The sequence below is a fragment of the Hypanus sabinus genome, chromosome 9, assembly GCF_030144855.1.
Source record: "Hypanus sabinus isolate sHypSab1 chromosome 9, sHypSab1.hap1, whole genome shotgun sequence".
Taxonomy (NCBI): Eukaryota; Metazoa; Chordata; class Chondrichthyes; order Myliobatiformes; family Dasyatidae; genus Hypanus; species Hypanus sabinus.
Window position 1 is genome coordinate 74,845,521 of NC_082714.1, and position 21,914 is coordinate 74,867,434.

Here is a 21,914-nt window from a genome sequence, read left to right on the forward strand (position 1 = left end):
TTAAGCATGCTATAACAATATCAGTGCATGGTAATCTGTCTATAAACCCACTCCGTTATATTTCACTTGCCACCATGCAAGGGGATGAACCTACAGAGATTTATTGTGTTTTGAAAGCAAATGCAAGGGTTGAGAGGATGCAACATCACAAGGATCAGTCATTTTGAACACAGACCATCCATTTTCTCTGAGAGGCTTGCTGGCCTGTCAGAAGCTTCAACATAACTAATTATGAGATTTTTGTTAAGCATCAAAATTTATTAGAGCTTAGGGGTCTTGATGGAACATGATAGAGACGCTTTTATGGGAAAAATAATTGAGATGGTCTACTGAAGGTCAAAAAACTATTGCGATAGATAACGCTTGATCCAACCTGCTTCATGTACCCAGTCTGATGTTACTTACATTGACATACTTTTTACAGTGCCACATGGTCCAAACATCCTCCGGACTAAGCTGCTATAGTTCTGTTCCATGATGCAAGGTCAGGTGAATTGCAATGAGGGACCAGGCAACAGAACCTACACACCTTCATGGATTGTACTATTAAAACCCTGTACATGAGTTCTAAAAGCCTCAGTTAAAGGCTCAATTTTTTAAAAAAATAATTTTGTTCCAATACACACAAACTTAAGTAGTGGAACTTAAGTAAAGTTAAGAGGAAAGTATAGGGGATGTCAGATTTTTTTTTTACAGAGTGGCAAGTGTGTGGAACATGCTGCCAGGGATAGTGCTAGTAGTAGAAATAAATACACTCAGAGGCCACTTGATTAGGTACCTCCACTGAGTGTATGTTGGTGGACTTCTGGTGCTGCATCCCAAGGTTTGGAATGCATGTTCAGAGATGTTCCTCTGCACACCACTGTTGTAACATGGGATTATTTGAGCTATTGTCACCTTCCTATCAGCTTGAACCAGTCTGGCCATTTTCCTCTGACCTGTCTCATTAACAAGACACATTTTCACAGAACTGTAGCTCATGGATGTTAATTTTGTTTTTTGCACCTCTTTGTAAATTCTGGAGATTGCTGTGCATGAAAATCCCAGAAGATCAGCAGTTTCTGAGATACCCATACCAGCCTGTCAGGCACCAACAATCATTCCACAGTCAAACTCACGTTCTTTCTCATTCTGATGTTTGGTCTCTATGTCACCAGAATGCCTCAAGCTGTAATAGCATCACGCTAACCGCTCCACTACCATGGCACCCACTATGATGGAATGGTGGAGCAGACTTGATAGGTAGATCAGCCGAATTCTGCTGTTTTCTGGTCTTGAAAGAAAAACAGCTATCTCCACCTGTCACTTTTTGAAGGAAAAGAGTGGGATTGAGCTTCAAGAATGTCTTTAACTCCTATTCTTTGTTGTTCCCCTACCATAGTGCATTTAACAATTTGTACGTTCTGAAAAAAGGCGATGTATACATGATACACATGAGGAATCTATTATGTTCCTGATTCAAGCAATTCTGTAAATAACTAGAAGGACATGTAGAATCCTGAAAATATGACATTCAGACTTATTAGTGGAGCAACCTTCATTGCTTGGACTTGCAACAGGTAAGACAGAAATTTGTTGCAATAACTCATGGCAGTTTGTACTTGATTCTCAACAGCTCAAATTTCAGCGACCTATCAGTAATGTACTTCCCTTCAGATTCTCTAAGGACCCCTTGGGAACTAGTCAAGAATCGATTAATATCAAACCACCAGCCTAAATGTGAAAAAAGCACATCTATGCTTCTGCGGTTTCTCCAAGGTCAGCAATAATGATTCGTTTCTGCAATAAACACCTCATTATTATCCACAGCACTTTGGTAAGAATCCTAAAATTGGTGAAGTAGTTTTGTGACTCAACTCTATTCAAATCTTAAGTATGCTCAAGACTTTGAGCGCAAATTCAAGGAATTTGACAGGGTTAATACAGCTGTAAATTTCCACCCAACTACTCACTAATCAATTAACTTCTTTGTGACAGCCTTGAGGTTCTCTAAAGTGCATGATTTATTTGTGGAGACAAGTGGAAGACAGCGTGTTCTAGCCTACCACAGGTCCATCCTCTGCAGTAACGTCTACAAACAAGATCACTATGACTATTGTTTAATGTGTGAAATCCTTCCATGAGTCATAGATCAAGAAGTCAAGTACTTACATCTTTGGTGGTGACATAAAATAAGCCGAGGAAGCAGGTGCTAAGTCCATCAGATAAAATTATGTACTGCAGCAACTAAGTTCCTGCACTCAATGCATTTCTTAAACCAAGATCAACATTCATGCAAAGCACCAAATGAGAGGATTTTTATGTTGAGATACCTAAAATGTTTACAGGTACCACAACTTGTGTCATAAGCTCTTCAAAAGCTGAATCACATTATCGGTGAATTCGTTCCTTGGTTTTCCCATTCCAGTGAGCTGAATTGGTGGAAGGCTGGTGTGTGGTGGATTGTAAGCATCTGGGCAATAAAGTTCATTCAAAATCAGCCAAATGGCATCAGGGTCAACTTCAGCCAGATGGGAAAACACACTGGTGAAACAAAAGAAGGCATTAAACATTCATAAGCACCTTTGATATCAAGTGAAATAATTTTATATTATAAGTGATTGTCATATACTGTATTTTCCATCAAATTTCTTACATTTGCTTTGATCTCAGCCAAAGACACTTTATTATTAGTCCTCTCCTCTCCAACCCCAGGCATTGAGAACATTTGCAGAATCACTCCATCTCATGAAAATCAGACAATTTACCACAGGCTAAGATGCTCCTTGTCCAATTGGCTCAGCTATTTAGTCTTAATTATTGCACCATTATTGGGTTCTTACTTTCAATTTTGATGCATGTGAGTGGGAATGTTAAACATACCTACAAAATACTTTGTGGGGAATGAATTTACATGTAGGCCAACCATGTAACACTCAACATTGTAACTTCATTCTTGGGGAGGTGAGTTGATTAGAAAGAACAATGGAATTTACAACACCATTAACCATGTTTAACATAAGGCCCAATAAATCTAAACTGGAATGCCTGAAATATACAGTATGCATTGATACTATCCAGACACTTAAAACCTATCCAATACTTAAAAAGGATATTAAAAATTAGAATTTATTTACATATTACATCCATTCCACAACGTGAGGGAGTAAAAATTCTTGTGTTATGATTCCATCGCAATGTACAGACATGTCAATTTTTAAAAAGTCGAATGGCTTGTAAAAATAAGCTGTCCTGGCTTTAATGCTGCAGTACCATTTGCCAGACGGAAGTAGCTGAAAGTTTATGGTTGGGGTGAATGCAATAAAATTAGTTACAGGCAACACAGTTTCCTTATAATTTATTTAAATCTATGACATACAAATTACCTGCAGGCTGCTTCCTGAAGTTTTATTGGCTGCCTGCTGCTCAGATATGATAAACAACTGCTAGCCACCATATCCAAGTCAACTTCACCTGCAATAAGAAAAATTGTACTTTTATCCCACATCAAGAAGATCAAACCAACTTTATGCCACTTTTATACCTCAAACTCAGTCAAGTTTATTATCAAAGTATGAATATTTCACCATATACTACCTTGATTCATTTTCTTGCAAACATTTACAAGAAAATTGTGAAATACAATAGAATTTATGAAAAAATGTACACAAACAAAAACAACTAATGTGCAAGACAGATTGTCCAAATCGAAAAGAAAATACTGGTAATATGACTTAAAGAATGAGTCCATAGGTTGTAGAATCAGTTCTGAGCCGAAGTACTAGATATTAATGAAACTGAACATTTTTGCAGCATCTACATCAAGCCCAGTTCAGATTTTAGAGCTGGCTGAAGACTGAAACCAGCCATCCAAATTCAATATGGTAATCCGCCATTTGTTACATCTGCCACTCTGTAATCACTGAGTGAGAGAGCTAATTCAAATTATTTGAAAGCAAAAAAAAAACAGATGTTGGAAGTGTTCAAGAGATCAGAAACTATCTTTGGTTTGAAACAGAGGTTAATGTTTCAGGTGACATAAAGGTCATCAATAAAAAAAAGTTAACTCAGGAGAGCGCAGCAGACAAGTTGCTTGTCTTTCTCATTATTGCTTTTATTTATTAGTCCCTATTTCAACTACACAGCTAATTCAGCATTTAAACAACAAATAAAATCATTTTTCTGATGGACCAAGATATATATTAGATACATAGTCCTCAATTACAAAGGATAACACAGTGAGCTTTTTTTATTCTTGAGATTGTAATAAAAATGAGAACTGGCATACAATTAGTGTTGCATTTACAACTACACAATCCTATACTATCACAGCCAGAACAACAAGTAGACACCTTACCAAAATGACATGGACTAGGTATTTCTAGTTTTACAGTTAATGAAGAAAAACCCCAAACTTCTCTTACTTCTGTATACTTTAAACTGAAAAGTACAAATTAATATGATCACTGATGAATTGGATTTAAATAGGTAGATATCACGGTTTCAAGTTGACCTCATTCAATCATAAACATGTATACAGCCAAATGAAACAACATTCCTCCAAACCAAGGTGCACAGCACAATACATAAAAGTCACACAACACAAAGTAATAATACTATAAATAAATTACCTACTAAAATATATTCCAGAAGATTGACATTTAGCATAAGGTGCATTTACGACACAAGTTAAACAGTAAAATGCTACTGTACATATATGAAGAAACACACTTCATCCACCTACTAGATGAATAGTTGCACAGTTTTAACCATTAATAGATTATTTTCAGTAACATCTCCTTACAAGATGCAATTTGAAATGCATAAATTAATCAAATTATAGCAACATTAATAGCAAGAGGCCAAGCATTAACTTCAGAAGTATATACTTACTAAGTTCCAGTTTCTCACATAATTTTCCAAGTCCTTGAAGCACAGCTAACTGAAGTTTATAGGCGAGTGTGTGGCTATAGATGGGCCCAGCCTTGACACTAACAAGGGCTTGACTTACTAAAGTTTTGGTCACCTTTGGCAAAATGTCTTTGGAAACTCGGCTCCTCAGGAAATCACCGCATATATCAGCCAGTGTGCACAGCACCTAAACAAGATGGAAACAATTCAATATCCTTCCCTACTCATACATAATCAGAGAAAAAAATCACCACAAATTTCTGATATCCAAAACATTATTTTTCATTCATAGGCATGCAAATGTATGGTAATGAAGTTAGCTGAAAGCATCTTGCTCTAGTTTAATCTAAATCATATGAGCTACATAAATTCACCAATAACAGCTGGTAAGAAATATAATTTTTACCTTGAATGCCCTGAGGACAATGAGGGCTTCATCATTGGTCAATCTCTGTACAAGGGGATTCCACGCACGGTGGACCATCGGAAGTAGCTCATTCAGATTATTCTGGAGAACAATTACACACAGCTCCAAAACATCTAAGATCTGTTTGAAAACAAAATTCCATAGAATTAGATGAGGCAGTTGAAAGAGTTACAGAAAAAGCAGAGGCTTATATATATTCATTGTAACTATCTTGAAACACTTGTTATTAAGAAATTTTACTGTGCTAAGACACTTTGATTAAAAAACATTTATTGTTACAATTATCTATTAGATCTGCAGGGCTTCTGGGTTCAATTGTTTTCAAATTTAAGTACTCACATAAATTACTCCTCAGTCACATAAGCAACTGGAGGAAGAGCAGACTGCAATTGAAAATGAAGATTTTAATAGCAATATCTCTATTATTGCAACTGTTGATTGGTGTGTAGAATTGATATTTTTCCTTGTAGTTTAACTTTGCTATGTTTGTTTGTGTTTTTATATAATCAATTATATACATGTAATTGTTCAGTGAATTTTCCAGTAACTATAGTACAACAGCGCTTGTATTTTTCTAGAAACTTCTGTTTTCTGCAGCAGGTGTCACGCTGCTTGAATCCGTAGGTTAATTGCTATCACTGGAATTTTGTTATATCTAGTCTGAGTATGAGATGACCATAACAACTTTTTCCTTTTTTCACATCTTTGTTCTCTCAGCTCCTCTTTGTTGACTGCTTCTATCAACGGATGCTGCCCGACCTGCTGAGTTCATCCAGCTTTTTTGTACCTTTTTCTTGTTTGTTTCCTGCTCTTATAATACTTAATGAAACTATTGAAAGCAACAAGTTTTATACTTCATTATTGACTTCTGAAGAACAAGTAACAGGATCAAACAAAACCAACTCATCCTTGTGAACACTAAAGTTGCAAGCTTGTTGGCTGAGTTATTCCCATGTTCTGGTGTTGGAGTCCACATAAAATCCACTGCAGCAGGAAGAACTTGTTACATTATACCAGAAGATTTGCTAGCTGAACCAGGCCCAGATTAGGGTCATACAGAAACAGACCTTTTGATCCACCGTGTCCATGCCAACCAACAAGTTTCCATCCATCCATGCTGCTTCCATCTTCCAGCAGTTGATTTGTAGCTTTTCACAGCTTGGCAGTTAAACTGCTTGCTCAGGTACTTAAATGATGTTCCTGTCTCCATCACCTACTTGCGTTACTGCATTCCAAATACCAACCACATTTTTCTTCAGGTCATCTCAGAATCTTTTACACCTTATTCTATATTTATGCCCTCTAATTTTAGACATCTATTCTCTGGAGGACAAGCTTCTACTATCTATACCCCTCATAATTTCGTATACCTCCAATAGGACCCAATTCAGCCTCCTCCTCCTTTGCAAGGAAACAAACCTGTTCAGCCTCTGTAAATACAACTAAAACATTCCATTTCAGGCAGCATGTGGGCAAATCCTCTCAAATGCAATCACATTTTTTCTGTACTGGGGTGACAAGAACTGTACATAATACTCCAGCAGAGGCTTAACTACAGCTTTATAATGTGTGTACTATGACCTCCTGGCTCTTATATTCTACTCCTTTGCTAATGAAGACTTATTCCTTGTGCACATTTCATCATCTTACCATCTGTGCTGTCACCTTTAAATACCAAGGTTTTTCTGTTCTTCAATACTCCCTGGAGCCTAACTGTTCAATGTGTGCCCTACTCTTATCAGACCTCCAAAAATGCATAATCTCACACTTATTGGAATTAAATTCCAGATGCCAATGCACTGCCTAACTCCACTGTTTATAAATATCATTCTGTAATTTAAGTCTACCATCCTCACTTGCAGATTCTCCATCACTGCTTGTGTCATCTGCATTTACTCATCATACGTCTTGTAAAATATTCATTAATAAGCAAAAGGAACAGTAAGGGTCTAATCACAGATTCCTGTAACACACCACTGCATACAGTCCTCCATTTGCAAAAGAAACCCTCCACCATTAATCTGATTCCTATAAACAAGCTATCTTTGGATCCAATTTGCCAGTTTAACTTGGATTCCTTGGCACGAAACAGCCTCACAGTTAATACATAATTTTAAAATTGAGCGTAAATGCATCACAGTTAATACACAATTTTAAAATTGAACGTAAATGCATCCTTAAACAATCAAACATTAATATTTTCATTACATTTTTCTTTGAAGTTTTGCAAATTTTACTTGCTTTCAATTTTCCAAATGTGAAGACTATTCAAAGTCTTTAACATTCTTTGCCACTGGCGAAGTTAGTGGACTTGCATCAGACCTCTCAATTGAAGGCAACATTTGGCTGCAAGATGACCATATAACATATAACCATATAACAATTACAGCAAGAAAACAGGCCAGCTCAGCCCTTCTAGTCCGTACCGAACGTTTACTCTCACCTAATCCCACCAACCTACACTCAGCCCAGGTGACAACTGAAGAATCCACAAAATGTCAGTAGTATAACAGCAGCAAGTGCTCACTGCTCACTACTACATCAAATTCGGGTCACTAAACCTACATCTCACCTACTATTGCTGACTGGTCTTATTTATACTTCAGCCTACATGAATTTCTTTTTGTAAATCAGCTCATGATTTCGCATCTTTTACAGACACAAATTAAAACTATGTCACCAAAACTATTAATTTTTTAGACTTACAAAATGTGTCTTGGATTTGGTTCACAAAGCATCCCAATTTTGTAATTATGCAGCCACTCTTCAATGAGAAAAAAATAAACACTTAAAAATAGAGAATTTCTCACAGACAGAGGATTTTTGATTAACACAATGACCTCAATGCATGCTGGCGACCAATTCCACAATTCGTATCAATGCATGTATGGTTGGCTGCATATTGAGAAAGGGGTTTCAACAACACATCTGCATGACTTAAGATACCACCCTTGCTTTTCATTCTGCTGATTTTGTCTAACCCACCGCCTCTGAAACACTGAACTCAACCTCCCCTTCCTCTCCTTCTAACCACTAACACCCTCCAACCTGTCTGCTGATCCATCACAGTTCAAATACTAAAAATGTCTTACAGCCATTGAACAATTTCCAGGCTGTCTTTACAATTGTCTAAAGCAATTCTTCAGGAAAAGGAAACTGAAATCCATAGGCAACACGAGTGAATCTGCAGATGCTGGAAATAAATAAAAAACACAAAATGCTGGCAGAACTCAGCAGGCCAGACAGCATCTATGGTAGGAGGTAGTAACGACGTTTCAGGCCGAAACCCTTCATCAGGGCTGATGAACCCTCCTGATGAAGGGTTTCAGCCCGAAACGTCGTTATTACCTCCTCCCATAGATGCTGACTGGCCTGCTGAGTTCTGCCAGCATTTTGTGTTTTTTACTGAAATCCATAACCACTTTTAATATTGAAAAGGTAAATAAGGATAAATGCATCATTCTGAAATGACAGGGAAGAAAAGTTTTACATAATTTGAGGTTTCAAATAAATGCTTCAGCTAGATTTGTTCACCCTGAAGTTCGATGCATTTTATTTTAAACAGAATATCAGATGACATTCACTCTTACAGAACAGTTTTTCAAGGTGTGGCATGGTAGCACAGTGGTTTGAAAAACACAATTACAGTGCCAGCAACCCGGGTTCAATCCCTGCTGCTGCCTGGAAGGAATTTGTACGTTCACTGCACGGGTGTCCTCTGGATGCTCCGGTTTCCTCCCATATTCCAAAGGTCTCTATTCATTGGAACGTAGAAGGTTGAGGGGGGATTTGATCGAGATATTTAAAATTTTGAGAGGGATAGATAGAGTTGATGTGAATAGGCTGTTTCCATTGAGAGTAGGGGAGATTCAAACAAGAGGACATGATTTGAGAGTTAGGGGGCAGGTTTAAGGGAAACACGAGGGGGTATTTCTTTACTCAGAGAGTGATAGCTGTGTGGAATGAGCTTCCTGTAGAAGTAGTAGAGGCCAGTTCAGTTGTGTCATTTAAGGTAAAATTGGATAGGTATATGGACAGGAAAGGAGTGGAGGGTTATGGGCTGAGTGCAGGTAGGTGGGACGAGGTGAGATTAAGAGTTCGGCACGGTCTAGGAGGGCCAAGATGGCCTGTTTCCGTGCTGTGACTGTTACATGGTTATATGGCAAATGGGATAGTAGATTAATTTGTCACATGGGTAGAATTAGGCTCTGCGGGCTCATTGGGTTGCAGGGCCTGTTAACCTGCTGCATTTCTAAATAAATAAAAGATGCAACTCAAAAGATACCCAGCAAATGTTTAAAACATTTATATTCTATCTTCCAGACATAGAAGGATACAAGACCTTCAGTCGCAATTTAATGCTTTCGTCTGATAAGAGGTGAATACATCTTTCCATCACGTCCTTGGTAATTTGGATATGAGCTGGCAGTTCTTTCTTCACATCAGGATGGTCGTAGTTCACATTAGGTTCAGCTTGACTGGGAATTTCACATTCTAAAACAGAGCACATACAGACAAACCTGAAGGCTGTTAGAAATCCCAACTTTCATCAGCACACAAAGGATACTGCAGATGCTGCAAATCCAGAGTAACACTCACAAAATGCTGGAGGAACTCAGCCAGTCGGGCTGCGTCTATCCGAACCTTCAACAGGCACTGCTATACAAAGACTAGCAAATAAACAAAGCCCAGGGTTGAATAGCAGACATGATAAATCAGATGGTCATAAGTATAAGATTATTGGTTCTTTCACATAAAGCTATAGACACAAAGTTCAAAAGCAGAAAACACCAGAATTCTGATGAAGGAATAATTGATTTGAAGTACTGACTCCATGTCTCTCCACAGGAGCTGCTTGACCTGCATAGCAGCTAGCATAACGCTTCAGCGCTAGCTATCGGAAATCAACACTCACCACTATTTGGAAGGAGTTTGTATGTTCTCTCTCTCTCTCTCTGTGAGCTCCCTCTGGGAATATCAGTTTCCTCCCACATTCCAAAGACATATGGTTAAGGTTAGCAAGTCATGGCCATGCTATGTTGGCACCATAAGCCTGCCAACACTTGGTGGCTACCTCCAGCTCACCCTCAGACTGTGTTTATGTAAACAACCTATTTCACTTTATGTTGCATTGTATGTAACCATATAACCATATAACAATTACAGCATGGAAACAGGCCATCTCGGCCCTTCTAGTCTGCACCAAATGCTTACTCTCACCTAGTCCCTCCGACCTGCACTCAGCCCATAACCCTCCATTCCTTTCCTGTCCATATACCTATCCAATTTTACTATAAATGACAATATCGAACCTGCCTCTACCACTTCTACTGGAAGCTCATACCACACAGCTACCACTCTCTGAATAAAGAAGTTCCCCTTCGTGTTACCCCTAAACTTTTGCCCCCTAACTCTCAACTCAGGTCCTCTTGTTTGAATCTCCCCTGCTCTCAATGGAAAAAGCCTATCCACGTCAACTCTATCTATCCCCCTCATAATTTTAACTACCTCCATCAAGTCCCCCTCAACCTTCTACGCTCCAAAGAATAAAGACCTAACTTGTTCAATCTTTCCCTGTAACTTAGGTGCTGAAACCCAGGTAACATTCTAGTAAATCTTCTCTGTACTCTCTCTACTTTGTTGACATTTTTCCTATAATTTGGTGACCAGAACTGTACACGATACTCCAAATTCAGCCTTACCAATGCCTTGTACAATTTTAACATTATATCCCAACTCTTATACTCAATGCTCTGATTTATAAAGGTCAACATACCAAAAGCTTTCTTCACCCCCTATCCACATGAGATTCCACCTTCAAGGAATTATGCACCATTATTCCTAGATCACTCTGTTCGACTGCATTCTTCAATGCCCTACTACTTACCATGTATATCCTATTTTGATTAGTCCTACCAAAATGTAGCACCTCACACTTAACAGCATTAAACTCCATCTGCCATCTTTCAGCCCACTCTTCTAACTGGCCTAAATCTCTCTGCAAGCTTTGAAAACCTACTTCATTATCCACAATGCCACCCATCTTAGTATCATATGCATACTTACTAATCCAATTTACCACCCCATCATCCAGATCATTAATGTATATGACAAACAACATTGACCCAGTACAGATCCGAGGCACACCACTAGTCACCAGCCTCTAACCTGGCAAACAGTTATCCACCACTACTCTCTGGCATCTCCCATCCAGCCATTGTTGAATCCATTTCACTACTTCAATATTAATACCTAATGATTGAACCTTCCTAACTGACCTTCCATGTGGAACCTTGTCAAAGGCCTTACTAAAGTCCATTTAGGCAACATCCACTGCTTTACCCTCGTCAACTTTCCTAGTAACCTCTTCAAAAAATTCAATAAGATTTGACAAACTTGACCTTCCATGCATAAATCCATGTTGACTGTTCCTAATCAGACCCTGTCTATCCAGATAATTATATATACCATCTCTAAGAATACTTTCCATTAATTTACCCACCACTGATGTCAAACTTACAGGCCTATAATTGCGAGGTTTACTCTTAGAACCCTTTTTAAACAATGGAACAACATCAGCAATATGCCAATCCTCTGGCACCATCCCTGTTTCTAAAGACATTTGAAATATTTCTGTCAGAGCCCCTGCTATTTCTACGCTAACTTCCCTCAATGTCCTAGGGAATATCCTGTCAGGACCTGGAGACTTATCCACTTTTATATTCCTTAAAAGCACCAGGACTTCCTCTTCTTTAATCATCCTAGTTTCCATAACTTCCCTACTTGTTTCCCTTACCTTACATAATTCAATATCCTTCTCCTTAGTGAATACGGAAGAAAAGAAATTGTTCAAAATCTCCCTCATCTCTTTTGGCTCCACACATAGCTATCCACTCTGATTCTCTAAGGGACCAATTTTATCCCTCACTATCTTTTTGCTATTAATATAACTGTAGAAACCCTTTGGATTTATTTTCACCTTACTTGCCAAAGCAACCTCGTATCTTCTTTTAGCTTTTCTAATTTCTTTCTTAAGATTCTTTTTACATTCTTTATACTCCTCGAGCACCTCATTTACTCCATGCTGCCTATATTTATTGTAGATATCTCTCTTTTTCCTAACCAAGTTTCCAATATCCCTTGAAAACCATGGCTCTCTCAAACTTTTAACATTTCCTTTCAACCTAACAGGAACATAAAGATTTTGTACCCTCAAAATTTTACCTTTAAATGACCTCCATTTCTCTATTACATCCTTCCCATAAAACAAATTGTCCCAATCCACTCCTTCTAAATCCTTTCGCATCTCCTCAAAGTTAGCCGTTCTCCAATCAAAAATCGCAACCCTGGGTCCAGTCCTATCCTTCTCCATAATTATATTGAAACTAATGGTATTGTGATCACTGGACCCGAAGTGCTCCCCAACACATACTTCCGTCACCTGATCTATCTCATTCCCTAACAGGAGATCCAACACTGCCCCTTCTCTAGTTGATACCTTTAAGTATTACTGCAAAAAACTATCCTGCACACATTTTACAAACTCCAAACCATCCAGCCCTTTTACAGTATGGGCTTCCCAGTCTATGTGTGGAAAATTAAAATCTCCCACAATCACAACCCTGTGCTTACTACAAATATCTGCTATCTCCTTACAAATTTGCTCCTCCAATTCTTGCTCCCCATTAGGTGGTCTGTAATACACCCCTACAGGTGTTACTACACCTTTTTCATTCCTCACTTCCACCCAAGTAGCCTCCCTAGGCGAGCCCTCTAATTTATCCTGCCAGAGCACCGCTGTAATATTTTCTGACAAGCAATGCAACACCTCCCCCTCTTGTCGCTCCAATTCTATCACACCTGAAGCAACAAAATCCAGGAATATTTAGTTGCCAATAACATCCCTCCTGCAACCATGTTTCACTAATAGCTACAATATCATAATTCCAGGTATCAGTCCATGCTCTAAGCTCATCCACCTTTCTTACAATGCTCCTAGCATTAAAATAAATGCATTTAAGAAATTCTCCACCTCTTACTCTCTGTTTATCACTAACGGTGCAAACAACTTTACTATCTTCTTTTTCTTCCTTCTCCCATACATCTGTTCCTACACTCTGGTTCCCCTCCCCCCTTGTATCTAGTTTAAATCCACTGGAGCCTCTCTAGCAAACCTACCTGCAAGAATATTTGTTCCCCTCCAGTTCAGATGTAAATCGTCCCTCCAGAACAGGTCCCACCTTCCCTGGAAAACTGCCCAATTATCTATAAATCTGAAGCCTTACCTCCTGCACCATGTCTTCAGCCACGTGTTGATCTGAGCTATCTTGCTATTTCTAAACCCGCCTGCACATGGCACTGGTAGCAATCTGGAGACTGCTATCCTGGAGGTCCTGTCCTTTAACTTGGCACCTAACTTCTTAAGCTCACCTTTCAGGACTTCCTCACTCTTTCTACCCATGTCATTGGTCCCTACATGGACCACGACATCTGGCTGCTCACCCTCCCTCTTGAGAATACTGAGAACTCGATCCGAGATATTGCGGACCCTGGCTGGCACCAGGGAGGCAACAGACCATCCGGGATTCTCTATTTCTTTCACAGAACCTCTCATCTGCCTGCTAACTATCAAATCCCCTATCACTACTGCTCTCCTCTTTTCCCTCCTTCTCTTCTGAGCTGAGGGTCCAGTCTCACTGCCAGAGACGCAACCACTGCAACTTGTCCCTGGTAGGTCGCCCCCATCAACAGTATCCAAAATGATATACTTATCATTGGTGGGAATGGCCATAGGGGTGCTCTGCTGATTCTGTCAATTCTCCTTCCCTCTCCTGACAGTCACCCAGCTACCTGTCTCCTGACTCTTAGGGGTGACTATCTCCCTGTAAATCCTGTTTATTTCTGCCTCTGCCTCCCGAATGATCCGAAGTTCATCCAGCTCCAGCTCCAGCTCCAGTTCCCTAACTCGGTTTGTCAGGAGCTGCAGCTGGATTCACCTTTTGCAGGTGTAGTCATCAGGGACAATTGTGCTCGCCCTGACTTCCCACATACTGCAAATGGAGCAACTGACTGCCCTCACTGCTGCCTCCATTACCTACTCCTAAATTAATTAGAGTTATTAAAGCAGCTTTACCTTACCTGACTGGGAGCAAGCTCATCCTCAGCCTCTTCTCACCAAAGCCTCTCGAGCCAAAGCCTTCCTACTCTGTCCCCCTCTACTCCATCGCCCACTACTACGTCATTCGCTCCGTTAATCTGCTCGTTTTTTAAATTCTCCCGCTGCCTCACGCGCTTGCACAGTCATGCCCCGTTCAAACTGCCGAAGAAATGATCGCCCCTTCTCAATCTGCTCGCTTTTTAAATTCTCCCGCTGCTTCATGGGCTGACTTTCACGCGCTTGCATAGTCGTGCCCCATTCAAACTGCTGAAGAAATGACCATAAAGCTAATTCTAAATCTTTGATAGTTTATAAACTCAATAGATTTTGTATATGCTGGAAACGTACACAAAATGTTGGTGGAACCTAGCAGCATCTGTGGAAACAAATAAAGAGCTGACATTTCAGTCTGAGACCCTTCATTGGGACTGTAAAAAAGAGGAAAGAAGCCAGAATAAGAAGGTTGAGGTTGGGAAAGTGTACAAGCTGGTAGGTTCAAAGTAAGTTTCTTATCAAACTATAAGTATGTTACCATATACAGCACCAAGATTCATTTTCTTGCGGACCTACTCAATAACCATCCAGTAACTATAATCGAGCTGGTGGCATAGTGGCATCAGTGCTGGGCTTCGGGGCGACAGATCCCGAGTTCAAATCCAGCCGGCTCCTTTGCACACTCTCCATCTGTGCCTGGGTTGAGTGTTGAGCTAGCAACTCGACCTCGTTAAAAAAAAACTCCTGGAGAGGAATGGGCTCTGCCAGGTTTCAGATGCCCAAGACATGCTGTACGATGAGCAATCACAAAAATAAAATCGGTGCAAAAAGCTTGTCATGACGGCGTCCTGACGAAGCCACCAGGAGTTAAGAGCATGCACGCACACCCACACCACACCAACAGGGCAGACAACCAGTGTGCAAAAGATAACAAACTGTGCAAATACAGAAAAAATAATAATGATTATAAATAAATAAACAATAAATAGAGAATATGAGATGAAGAGTCCTTGAAAGTGAGTCCAAAGGTTGTGGGAATAGTTCAGTGTTGGAAGTTATCCCCTCTGGTTCAAGAACCTGATGATTGAGGGTTGATAACTGTTCCTGAACTTGGAGGTGCAAGTCCTGAAGCTCCTGTACCTTCTTTCTGATGGCAGCAGTGAGAAGAAAGCATGACCTGAGTGGTGGGGTCCCTGATGATGGATGCTGCTTTCCTGTGACACCACTCAGTATGGATGTGCTCAATAGTGGGGAGGGCTTTACTCGTGATCAACAGGGCATATTCATTACTTTTTGTAGGATTTTCCGTTCAAGGATATTGGTGTTTCCATACCAGGCTGTGATACAGCCAGTCAATGTACTCTCCATCACACATCTATAGATGTTTGACAAAGTTTCGTAAATCATTCTGAGTTTTCGCAAACTTCTAAGGAAGAAGAGGCACTACCATGCTTTCTTCGTAATTGCACCTGCATGTTGGGTCCACAACAGATCCTCTGAAATTATAACACAGGAATTTAAAGCTGCTGACCCTCCCCATCTCTGGTCCCTCAATGAGGACTGGCTCAAAGACCTCCAGTTTCCTCCTCCTGAGTTAATAATCAGTTCCTTGGTCTTGCTGACATTGAAGAGGAGGTTGTTGGTCAGCCAGATTTTCAATCTTCCTCCTGTATGCTCACCTTTGTGAGGCGAGGGGGAAGGGAGAATAAAGTGAGAAATATGGAGATGGAAGGTGGAAAAGGTAAAGATTTGAAGGCTTTGTCTGACCTAGAGTCAATCTAGGTTAGTGAAAAATAAATGGGATATGGGACAAGTGAAAGCTAGGGCAGAGTCTTAAATGAGCTCAGGTTTATGAAGGTGGGATCTGGCCAAGAAACATAAAACCTATAGTAAACAAAGAATATACATGAAGTATATATAAGTTGAGACAACAGCGGAGAAGTAATTGGCTACAGGGGTGGAAAATGGTGGATTAGTGACAGATAAAATAGAAGCTAGAAGCTCAGTCCACAGTCAAAACAGCTTTGCTTTGGCATCTGGGAGAAGTATTGAAAATAGAACAAATTTCTGACAGGTTTCAAAGCCAACACAACACCTGATACTCACAATTTTAAAAAAAAAATTTTTAAACTTTTTTTATGCATGGGCTAGTACCATTAAAGAAGGGGCCCATTGGGAACCCCTGATTTAGAGAAACAGCATAATAACAGGTTCTTCTAGCCCGATGAGCCCAATTATACCTGTGTGACCAATTAACCTTCTAATCTGTATGTCTTGGGAATGTGGGAGGAAGCTGGAGGAAACTCACATGGTTATAGGGAGAATGTACAAACTCTTTACAGCTGGTGATGGAATTGAACCTGGATCTCTAATGCTATAACAGCATTATGCTAATCACTATGCTGTCATGTCACCTTTAACTGCTGCAAAAAATTTCAACAAATGAAACTGCTTTCTATTTTGTTAGTTGGCTTTGCAGCTATAACTGTCCTCCATAAAGGTTAAACAAACACCAATTCAGCACAACTGTTTCAAAGCTACAAAGTCAAAGGAGTATGTAATTATACAGAACTTACTATTCAGCATATAAAAGGACTATATAAACTTAGTACTCATTTTATTACGTATACTTGCTCGTTAATATAAATATCTAATCAGACAATCATGTGGCAGCAACTCAATGCATAAAAGCATGCAGTCATGGTCAAGGAGTTTGGTTGTTGTTCAGACCAAGCATCAGAATAGGGAAGAAATGTGATCTAAGTGACTATGACTGTGGAATGATTGTTGGTGCCAGACAGGGTGGTCAGAGTATTTCAGAAACTGACCTCCCAGGATGTCATGCACAACAAAATCCTGAGTTTACAGAGAATGGTGTGAAAAACAAAAACACAGCCAGTGAGCTGCTGTTCTGTAGGGGGATAAAACACATTGTTGATGACAGAGGTCAGAAGAGAAAGGCCAAACTAGTTCAAACCGACAGTAACTCAAATAACCACGCATTACAACAGTGGTGTACAGAAGAACATCTCTGAATGCACAACACTTGGAATCTTGAAGTGGATGGGCTACAGCAGCAGAACACCAAGAACATACACTCAGTGGCCATTTTATCAGGGACAGGAGGTAGCTAATAAAGTCACCACTGAGTGTACATGTTACTCAGGATGATTCTATTACAGAGTTTTGTATTCTTTCTCAGCAATCTACATGGACCTAATGGAAAATTACTTGTCTGAAATTAGACTGAACATGAAGGTTGGCTGATCTGGGAAAAGAAGAACAAAGTAAGCTGATTAGAAGACTGTCCCATTCTGATATGGAGAATTCTCACATATCACCTTCAACAAATCATATGACATTCAAGAATTAATGAATAAAAGGAGCTTAAACAAATGTGAAAGATAGAAACAAAAAAAAAAGGAAAAGGCAGATTATGAGGAGGCACATTGAAGCAAATGATGATTATAGAAATGCCGCAGAGCAGATGAGAAAGGCTCAAATAATTCACTCAAAGTTGGGGCTATTCAGTCATTGCATTCAATAACCAATAGGTTAAATCGCAGGAAAAGCTGACACATTTCAAAAGAGCTGCCTGTTCAAGCAACATGATTGAATTTTCAAGTACTTCCAAAATACATAAAATGGAAGTTAAAAACATTCAATTCAGTGAAATATAATAGTGTCAAGCTAAAGCTTGTACAACGCAATCTTTAGAGCATTAGTCTGCTACACAAACATGAATGGATCACAGGCTCCTAAGTGATAGCTGATGTTTTTCTACTGTATATGCCTTGAGGATTATGTTTCCTATTGTAACTAGGATAAAATAATTTCACTATGTGGGAGAGAAATCTTTATCCAGAACAGTACCTGTTTGGTCCAGATCGATCCCTTCAATATCTCCTTCTGCTAAACGTTTTAGGTTCTGATATTCCTGGAAAAAGCACTGGATCTCTTTTGCCGTGGTACCAGACCTGCAGGCTTCATGAAATTGCCCCACTTTCTGAACGGAATCCGTGAGTGGAAACCAGCAAGCTGTTGGGTGATTAACAATTAATAGGTTATTTTAATCTGTCTTTCAGTAATATCTGACAAATTGATTTTGTGATTTCTCAATTTACGTAAGTCTTCAGGAGCCAAAGAGTTAAACAGAGAAAAATATCAGGGGAACATTCATCTTTGTCTCTATTAAATTTGGCAGTGATCATTTGTGATGGCAGAAGAATTTAATTATAAATCAAATAGGTCATTGTTCTATTTTAAATGAACATTGGCAATTATCAATGCTAGAAATACCTGTTTAGTTATCCCTAACATCAACATTTATAAAGGAACTAAATCACATTTACTGCAATGTGAAGCAGATATTCAGGTTAGATCTGTCAGATAAGTGCAACAGCTGAAAAAATAAAACTCATGCTGGGTGTTGGAATCAGCAAAACACACAGGTACAGTTGAAAGAAAAAAAAGAATATCAGGCAGCAGCAAGCGGTATAAATGATGAGGAAACCTCACCCACAATCTAAAACAAAAAAACAAGCCTATAGATAGTGATATTCATGTAGGAATCCCAAAGGAAGTCAGAACACAATTAATACTGGATATAATGCCTGGCTATTATGCTGCAGCTGATGAGGATAAAGAACAAAGTGGTAATGAACTGAATTCTGAGTTTCAGTCTAACAGAATTTAAAAACTAACCAGACTTTAAATGATGATTGATATAGATCACTGAGAAACTCTAAAGACCAGGATATATCTAGCTATGCAACACACACAAAATGCTGGTGGAACGCAGCAGGCCAGGCAGCATCTATAGGGAGAAACACTGTCGACGTCTCAGCCCGAAACGTCGATATTCCTCGTGTATATCTAGCTATGTTTAATTGTCTAATTTTTTCACTAAGTTTAATAATCTTTGTGAAAGATGGTCTTTCTGGCTGTTTCGTAAATGTAGCTTCAAGATCACACACCTCACTGTAACAGATGATAGTATCACCTAATTTCACACAGGTTTATCATTCTCTTCCATGATGCAAAATTTGTTGTTTTGTGTTAGTGTTACAGCACACAATATAAAATTACTATAAATTGCAAACAAATAAACAGAGCAAAGAGGTTGTGTCTATGGTCGAGTATACAACCCTCCTCAGCATCTTGCAATCCTTTGCACCATGTCAACCAGAGAGAAGGCTCTCCACCATACATCTACTGCAAAGCTAACTGAATGGTCAGGGAATTAGGAACAGCAGTGTACCACAGGGTACACTGCAAACAATGGGACTAGAAAAACCAGGAAGTCGCACTGTGAAACCTTATAGAAGGACTGGCAACTCTAACTCCATCCTATCCTTTGGAGCTAACAAGCAGCACATGATATCTTTTCACAGCTGTCTGAACAAAGAGAAAATCATTCTGGATACATGATAGTCCCTTCATCAAATAATGCCTTGTATATGAGGGAACAGACAGGCTTTTAGTTTAATGTCTCATCTGAAAGATAGGGGAAGGTTTGGAAATTCATTTGGACAAATTAAGGAATCCTTTGTTTGAAAAAAGAGAGATAACCCAGAGTAGAATAAATATGTGCATACTTCCAATGTTTTACACTGAAATTGCCCTCATATTTATGTCCTTATGAGAATCAATGACCTCCTGACTGGAAGACCTGGCTGTAAACAGAGTCTCTATAGCACCTACATATAAAGAATACGCTTCCTATGGACACAGCATTTTACCAATAAGACCAGCCCCTCCCCCTGCCCCTCATCAGGTCACTGGGAGCATGTTCCATCAATCTCCCATTATTGTAGTATCCATTTATTTAGCAGTAAAACTCCCTTTTGGTTGTAAGTGTTGTTTGTATGTGGTATACACCTTTAAAAGCTGATCAAAATTATCTCTCACTATGCTGTTTGCTGAGAACAGTGAAGAAAGCTATGTTGAAAATTGCAGCTTGGCATTACGTAGGGAAACCTGACCTCAACTACAGTTCTCGTTCTTTCAATGGCTTTTATAGACAGAGTCTGGGGGCTTAAGCTTAATAATTTCTTGGCCTCACTTCCAACATTAATCTAAGGGGCTTCAGGGTGAGGCATAAGACCACAAGGCATAGGAGCAGAATTAGGCCATTCAGCCCATTGAGTCAGCTCCACCATTCTATCATCAACCCCAGTTTCTTGCCTTCTCCTGTTACCTTTTATATGAATGGTACAGTGTCTAAGATCCAGATAAACTTGATAGCTATGGAAGGAAAACATAATATAATAACCAAGCAACATACTTGGAGGACCAAAATGCCAGAATGCCCATAGAGAATCTGTCGTAATGGATAAAATATGACTTTTAACTGTTGCTTAAGTAGACTTGCATTACGTGAGTGGGCCATCTTATTCAGGAAGGCTCTGATGTGTAAGTTAATTTAGCACAAATGACATCAAACCACATATGTCGTTAATATATGCTGAGAAACATTGTGCTATTTCAAGCATAAACGATCTGCAATAATTATTCACAATAAATCTAACTGCATCATCAAACGAGTTTCCATTAAACTCCTTCACATTGTGCAGTTAAACACTGCATCACACAAAAGCATTTCAAGCCCATTTATTTTAAACTGTAAAATTTAAAAGAGAGCCTAAGAAACCAAACCTTTATTAGATTAACATAGAGTATCATCACCCTCTAGTGGTGAAACCACATATTACTATCTACATGAAATTTTATAGGTTATATTTGATTTAATGGAAATGCCTACTTGGTGACCTCTAAAGGTCTTATTTTCCTGAAACCATAATTGGACCAGTAAAATCTTCTCTAGAGCAGCATGCAATAGGTACAGGAGTCAGTCCCCAGAACTTTGAACCAACTTCACCATTCATTAAGATCCTACTGAGGTTTTATAATGCATTGGTCAGACTGCACTTAGAATATAGTGAGCAATTTTGGGTCCTTTATCTAAAAAAGGATATGATGGCATTGCAAAGGGTCCAATGGAGGTTCATGAGAATGAATCCAGGAATACAAGAGTTGATGTATGAGGAGCATTTGATGGCTCTGGGCCTGTATTAGCAAGAATGAGGAGGGGGATCTCATTGGACCCTACTGAATATTGAAAGGCCTAGAGTGGATGTTTCCAATAAGTGGGAAGTCTAGGACCCAGACTCAGAATACAAGGCATTCCTTTAGAAAAGAGATGAGGAGGAATTTCTTCAGCCAGAGTGATAAATCTGTGAAATTCATTGCCATGGACAATGGTGGAGGCCAAGTCATTGGGTATAATTAAAGCGAAGGTTGGTAGGTTAGTAATTAGTAAGGGTGTCAAAGGTTACAGGGAAAAGGCAGGAGAATGGGGTGGAGAGGGATAATAAATCAATCATGGTGGAATGCTAGAGCCAGCTGAATGACTTAATTCTGCTCCTATGTGTTATGCTCTATCTT

The 21,914-nt window shown here is 39.3% G+C and overlaps 1 protein-coding gene across 1 annotated transcript in view; it reads right to left on the reverse strand.

The window, feature by feature from the left end:
- Nucleotides 1-2,083: 2,083 nt before the first annotated feature.
- The window catches only part of tti1 (TELO2 interacting protein 1), a 28,798-nt gene continuing 8,967 nt past the window's right edge, over nucleotides 2,084-21,914 (reverse strand). The window contains exons 3-8 of the mRNA XM_059979910.1: nucleotides 18,342-18,506; nucleotides 9,660-9,811; nucleotides 5,297-5,437; nucleotides 4,873-5,077; nucleotides 3,366-3,453; nucleotides 2,084-2,523 (exon numbers count right to left, since the gene is read on the reverse strand). Coding sequence (XP_059835893.1) covers nucleotides 2,343-2,523; nucleotides 3,366-3,453; nucleotides 4,873-5,077; nucleotides 5,297-5,437; nucleotides 9,660-9,811; nucleotides 18,342-18,506 — 932 coding nt within the window. The 3' untranslated portion in view covers nucleotides 2,084-2,342. The remainder of the gene's footprint in view (nucleotides 2,524-3,365; nucleotides 3,454-4,872; nucleotides 5,078-5,296; nucleotides 5,438-9,659; nucleotides 9,812-18,341; nucleotides 18,507-21,914) is intronic.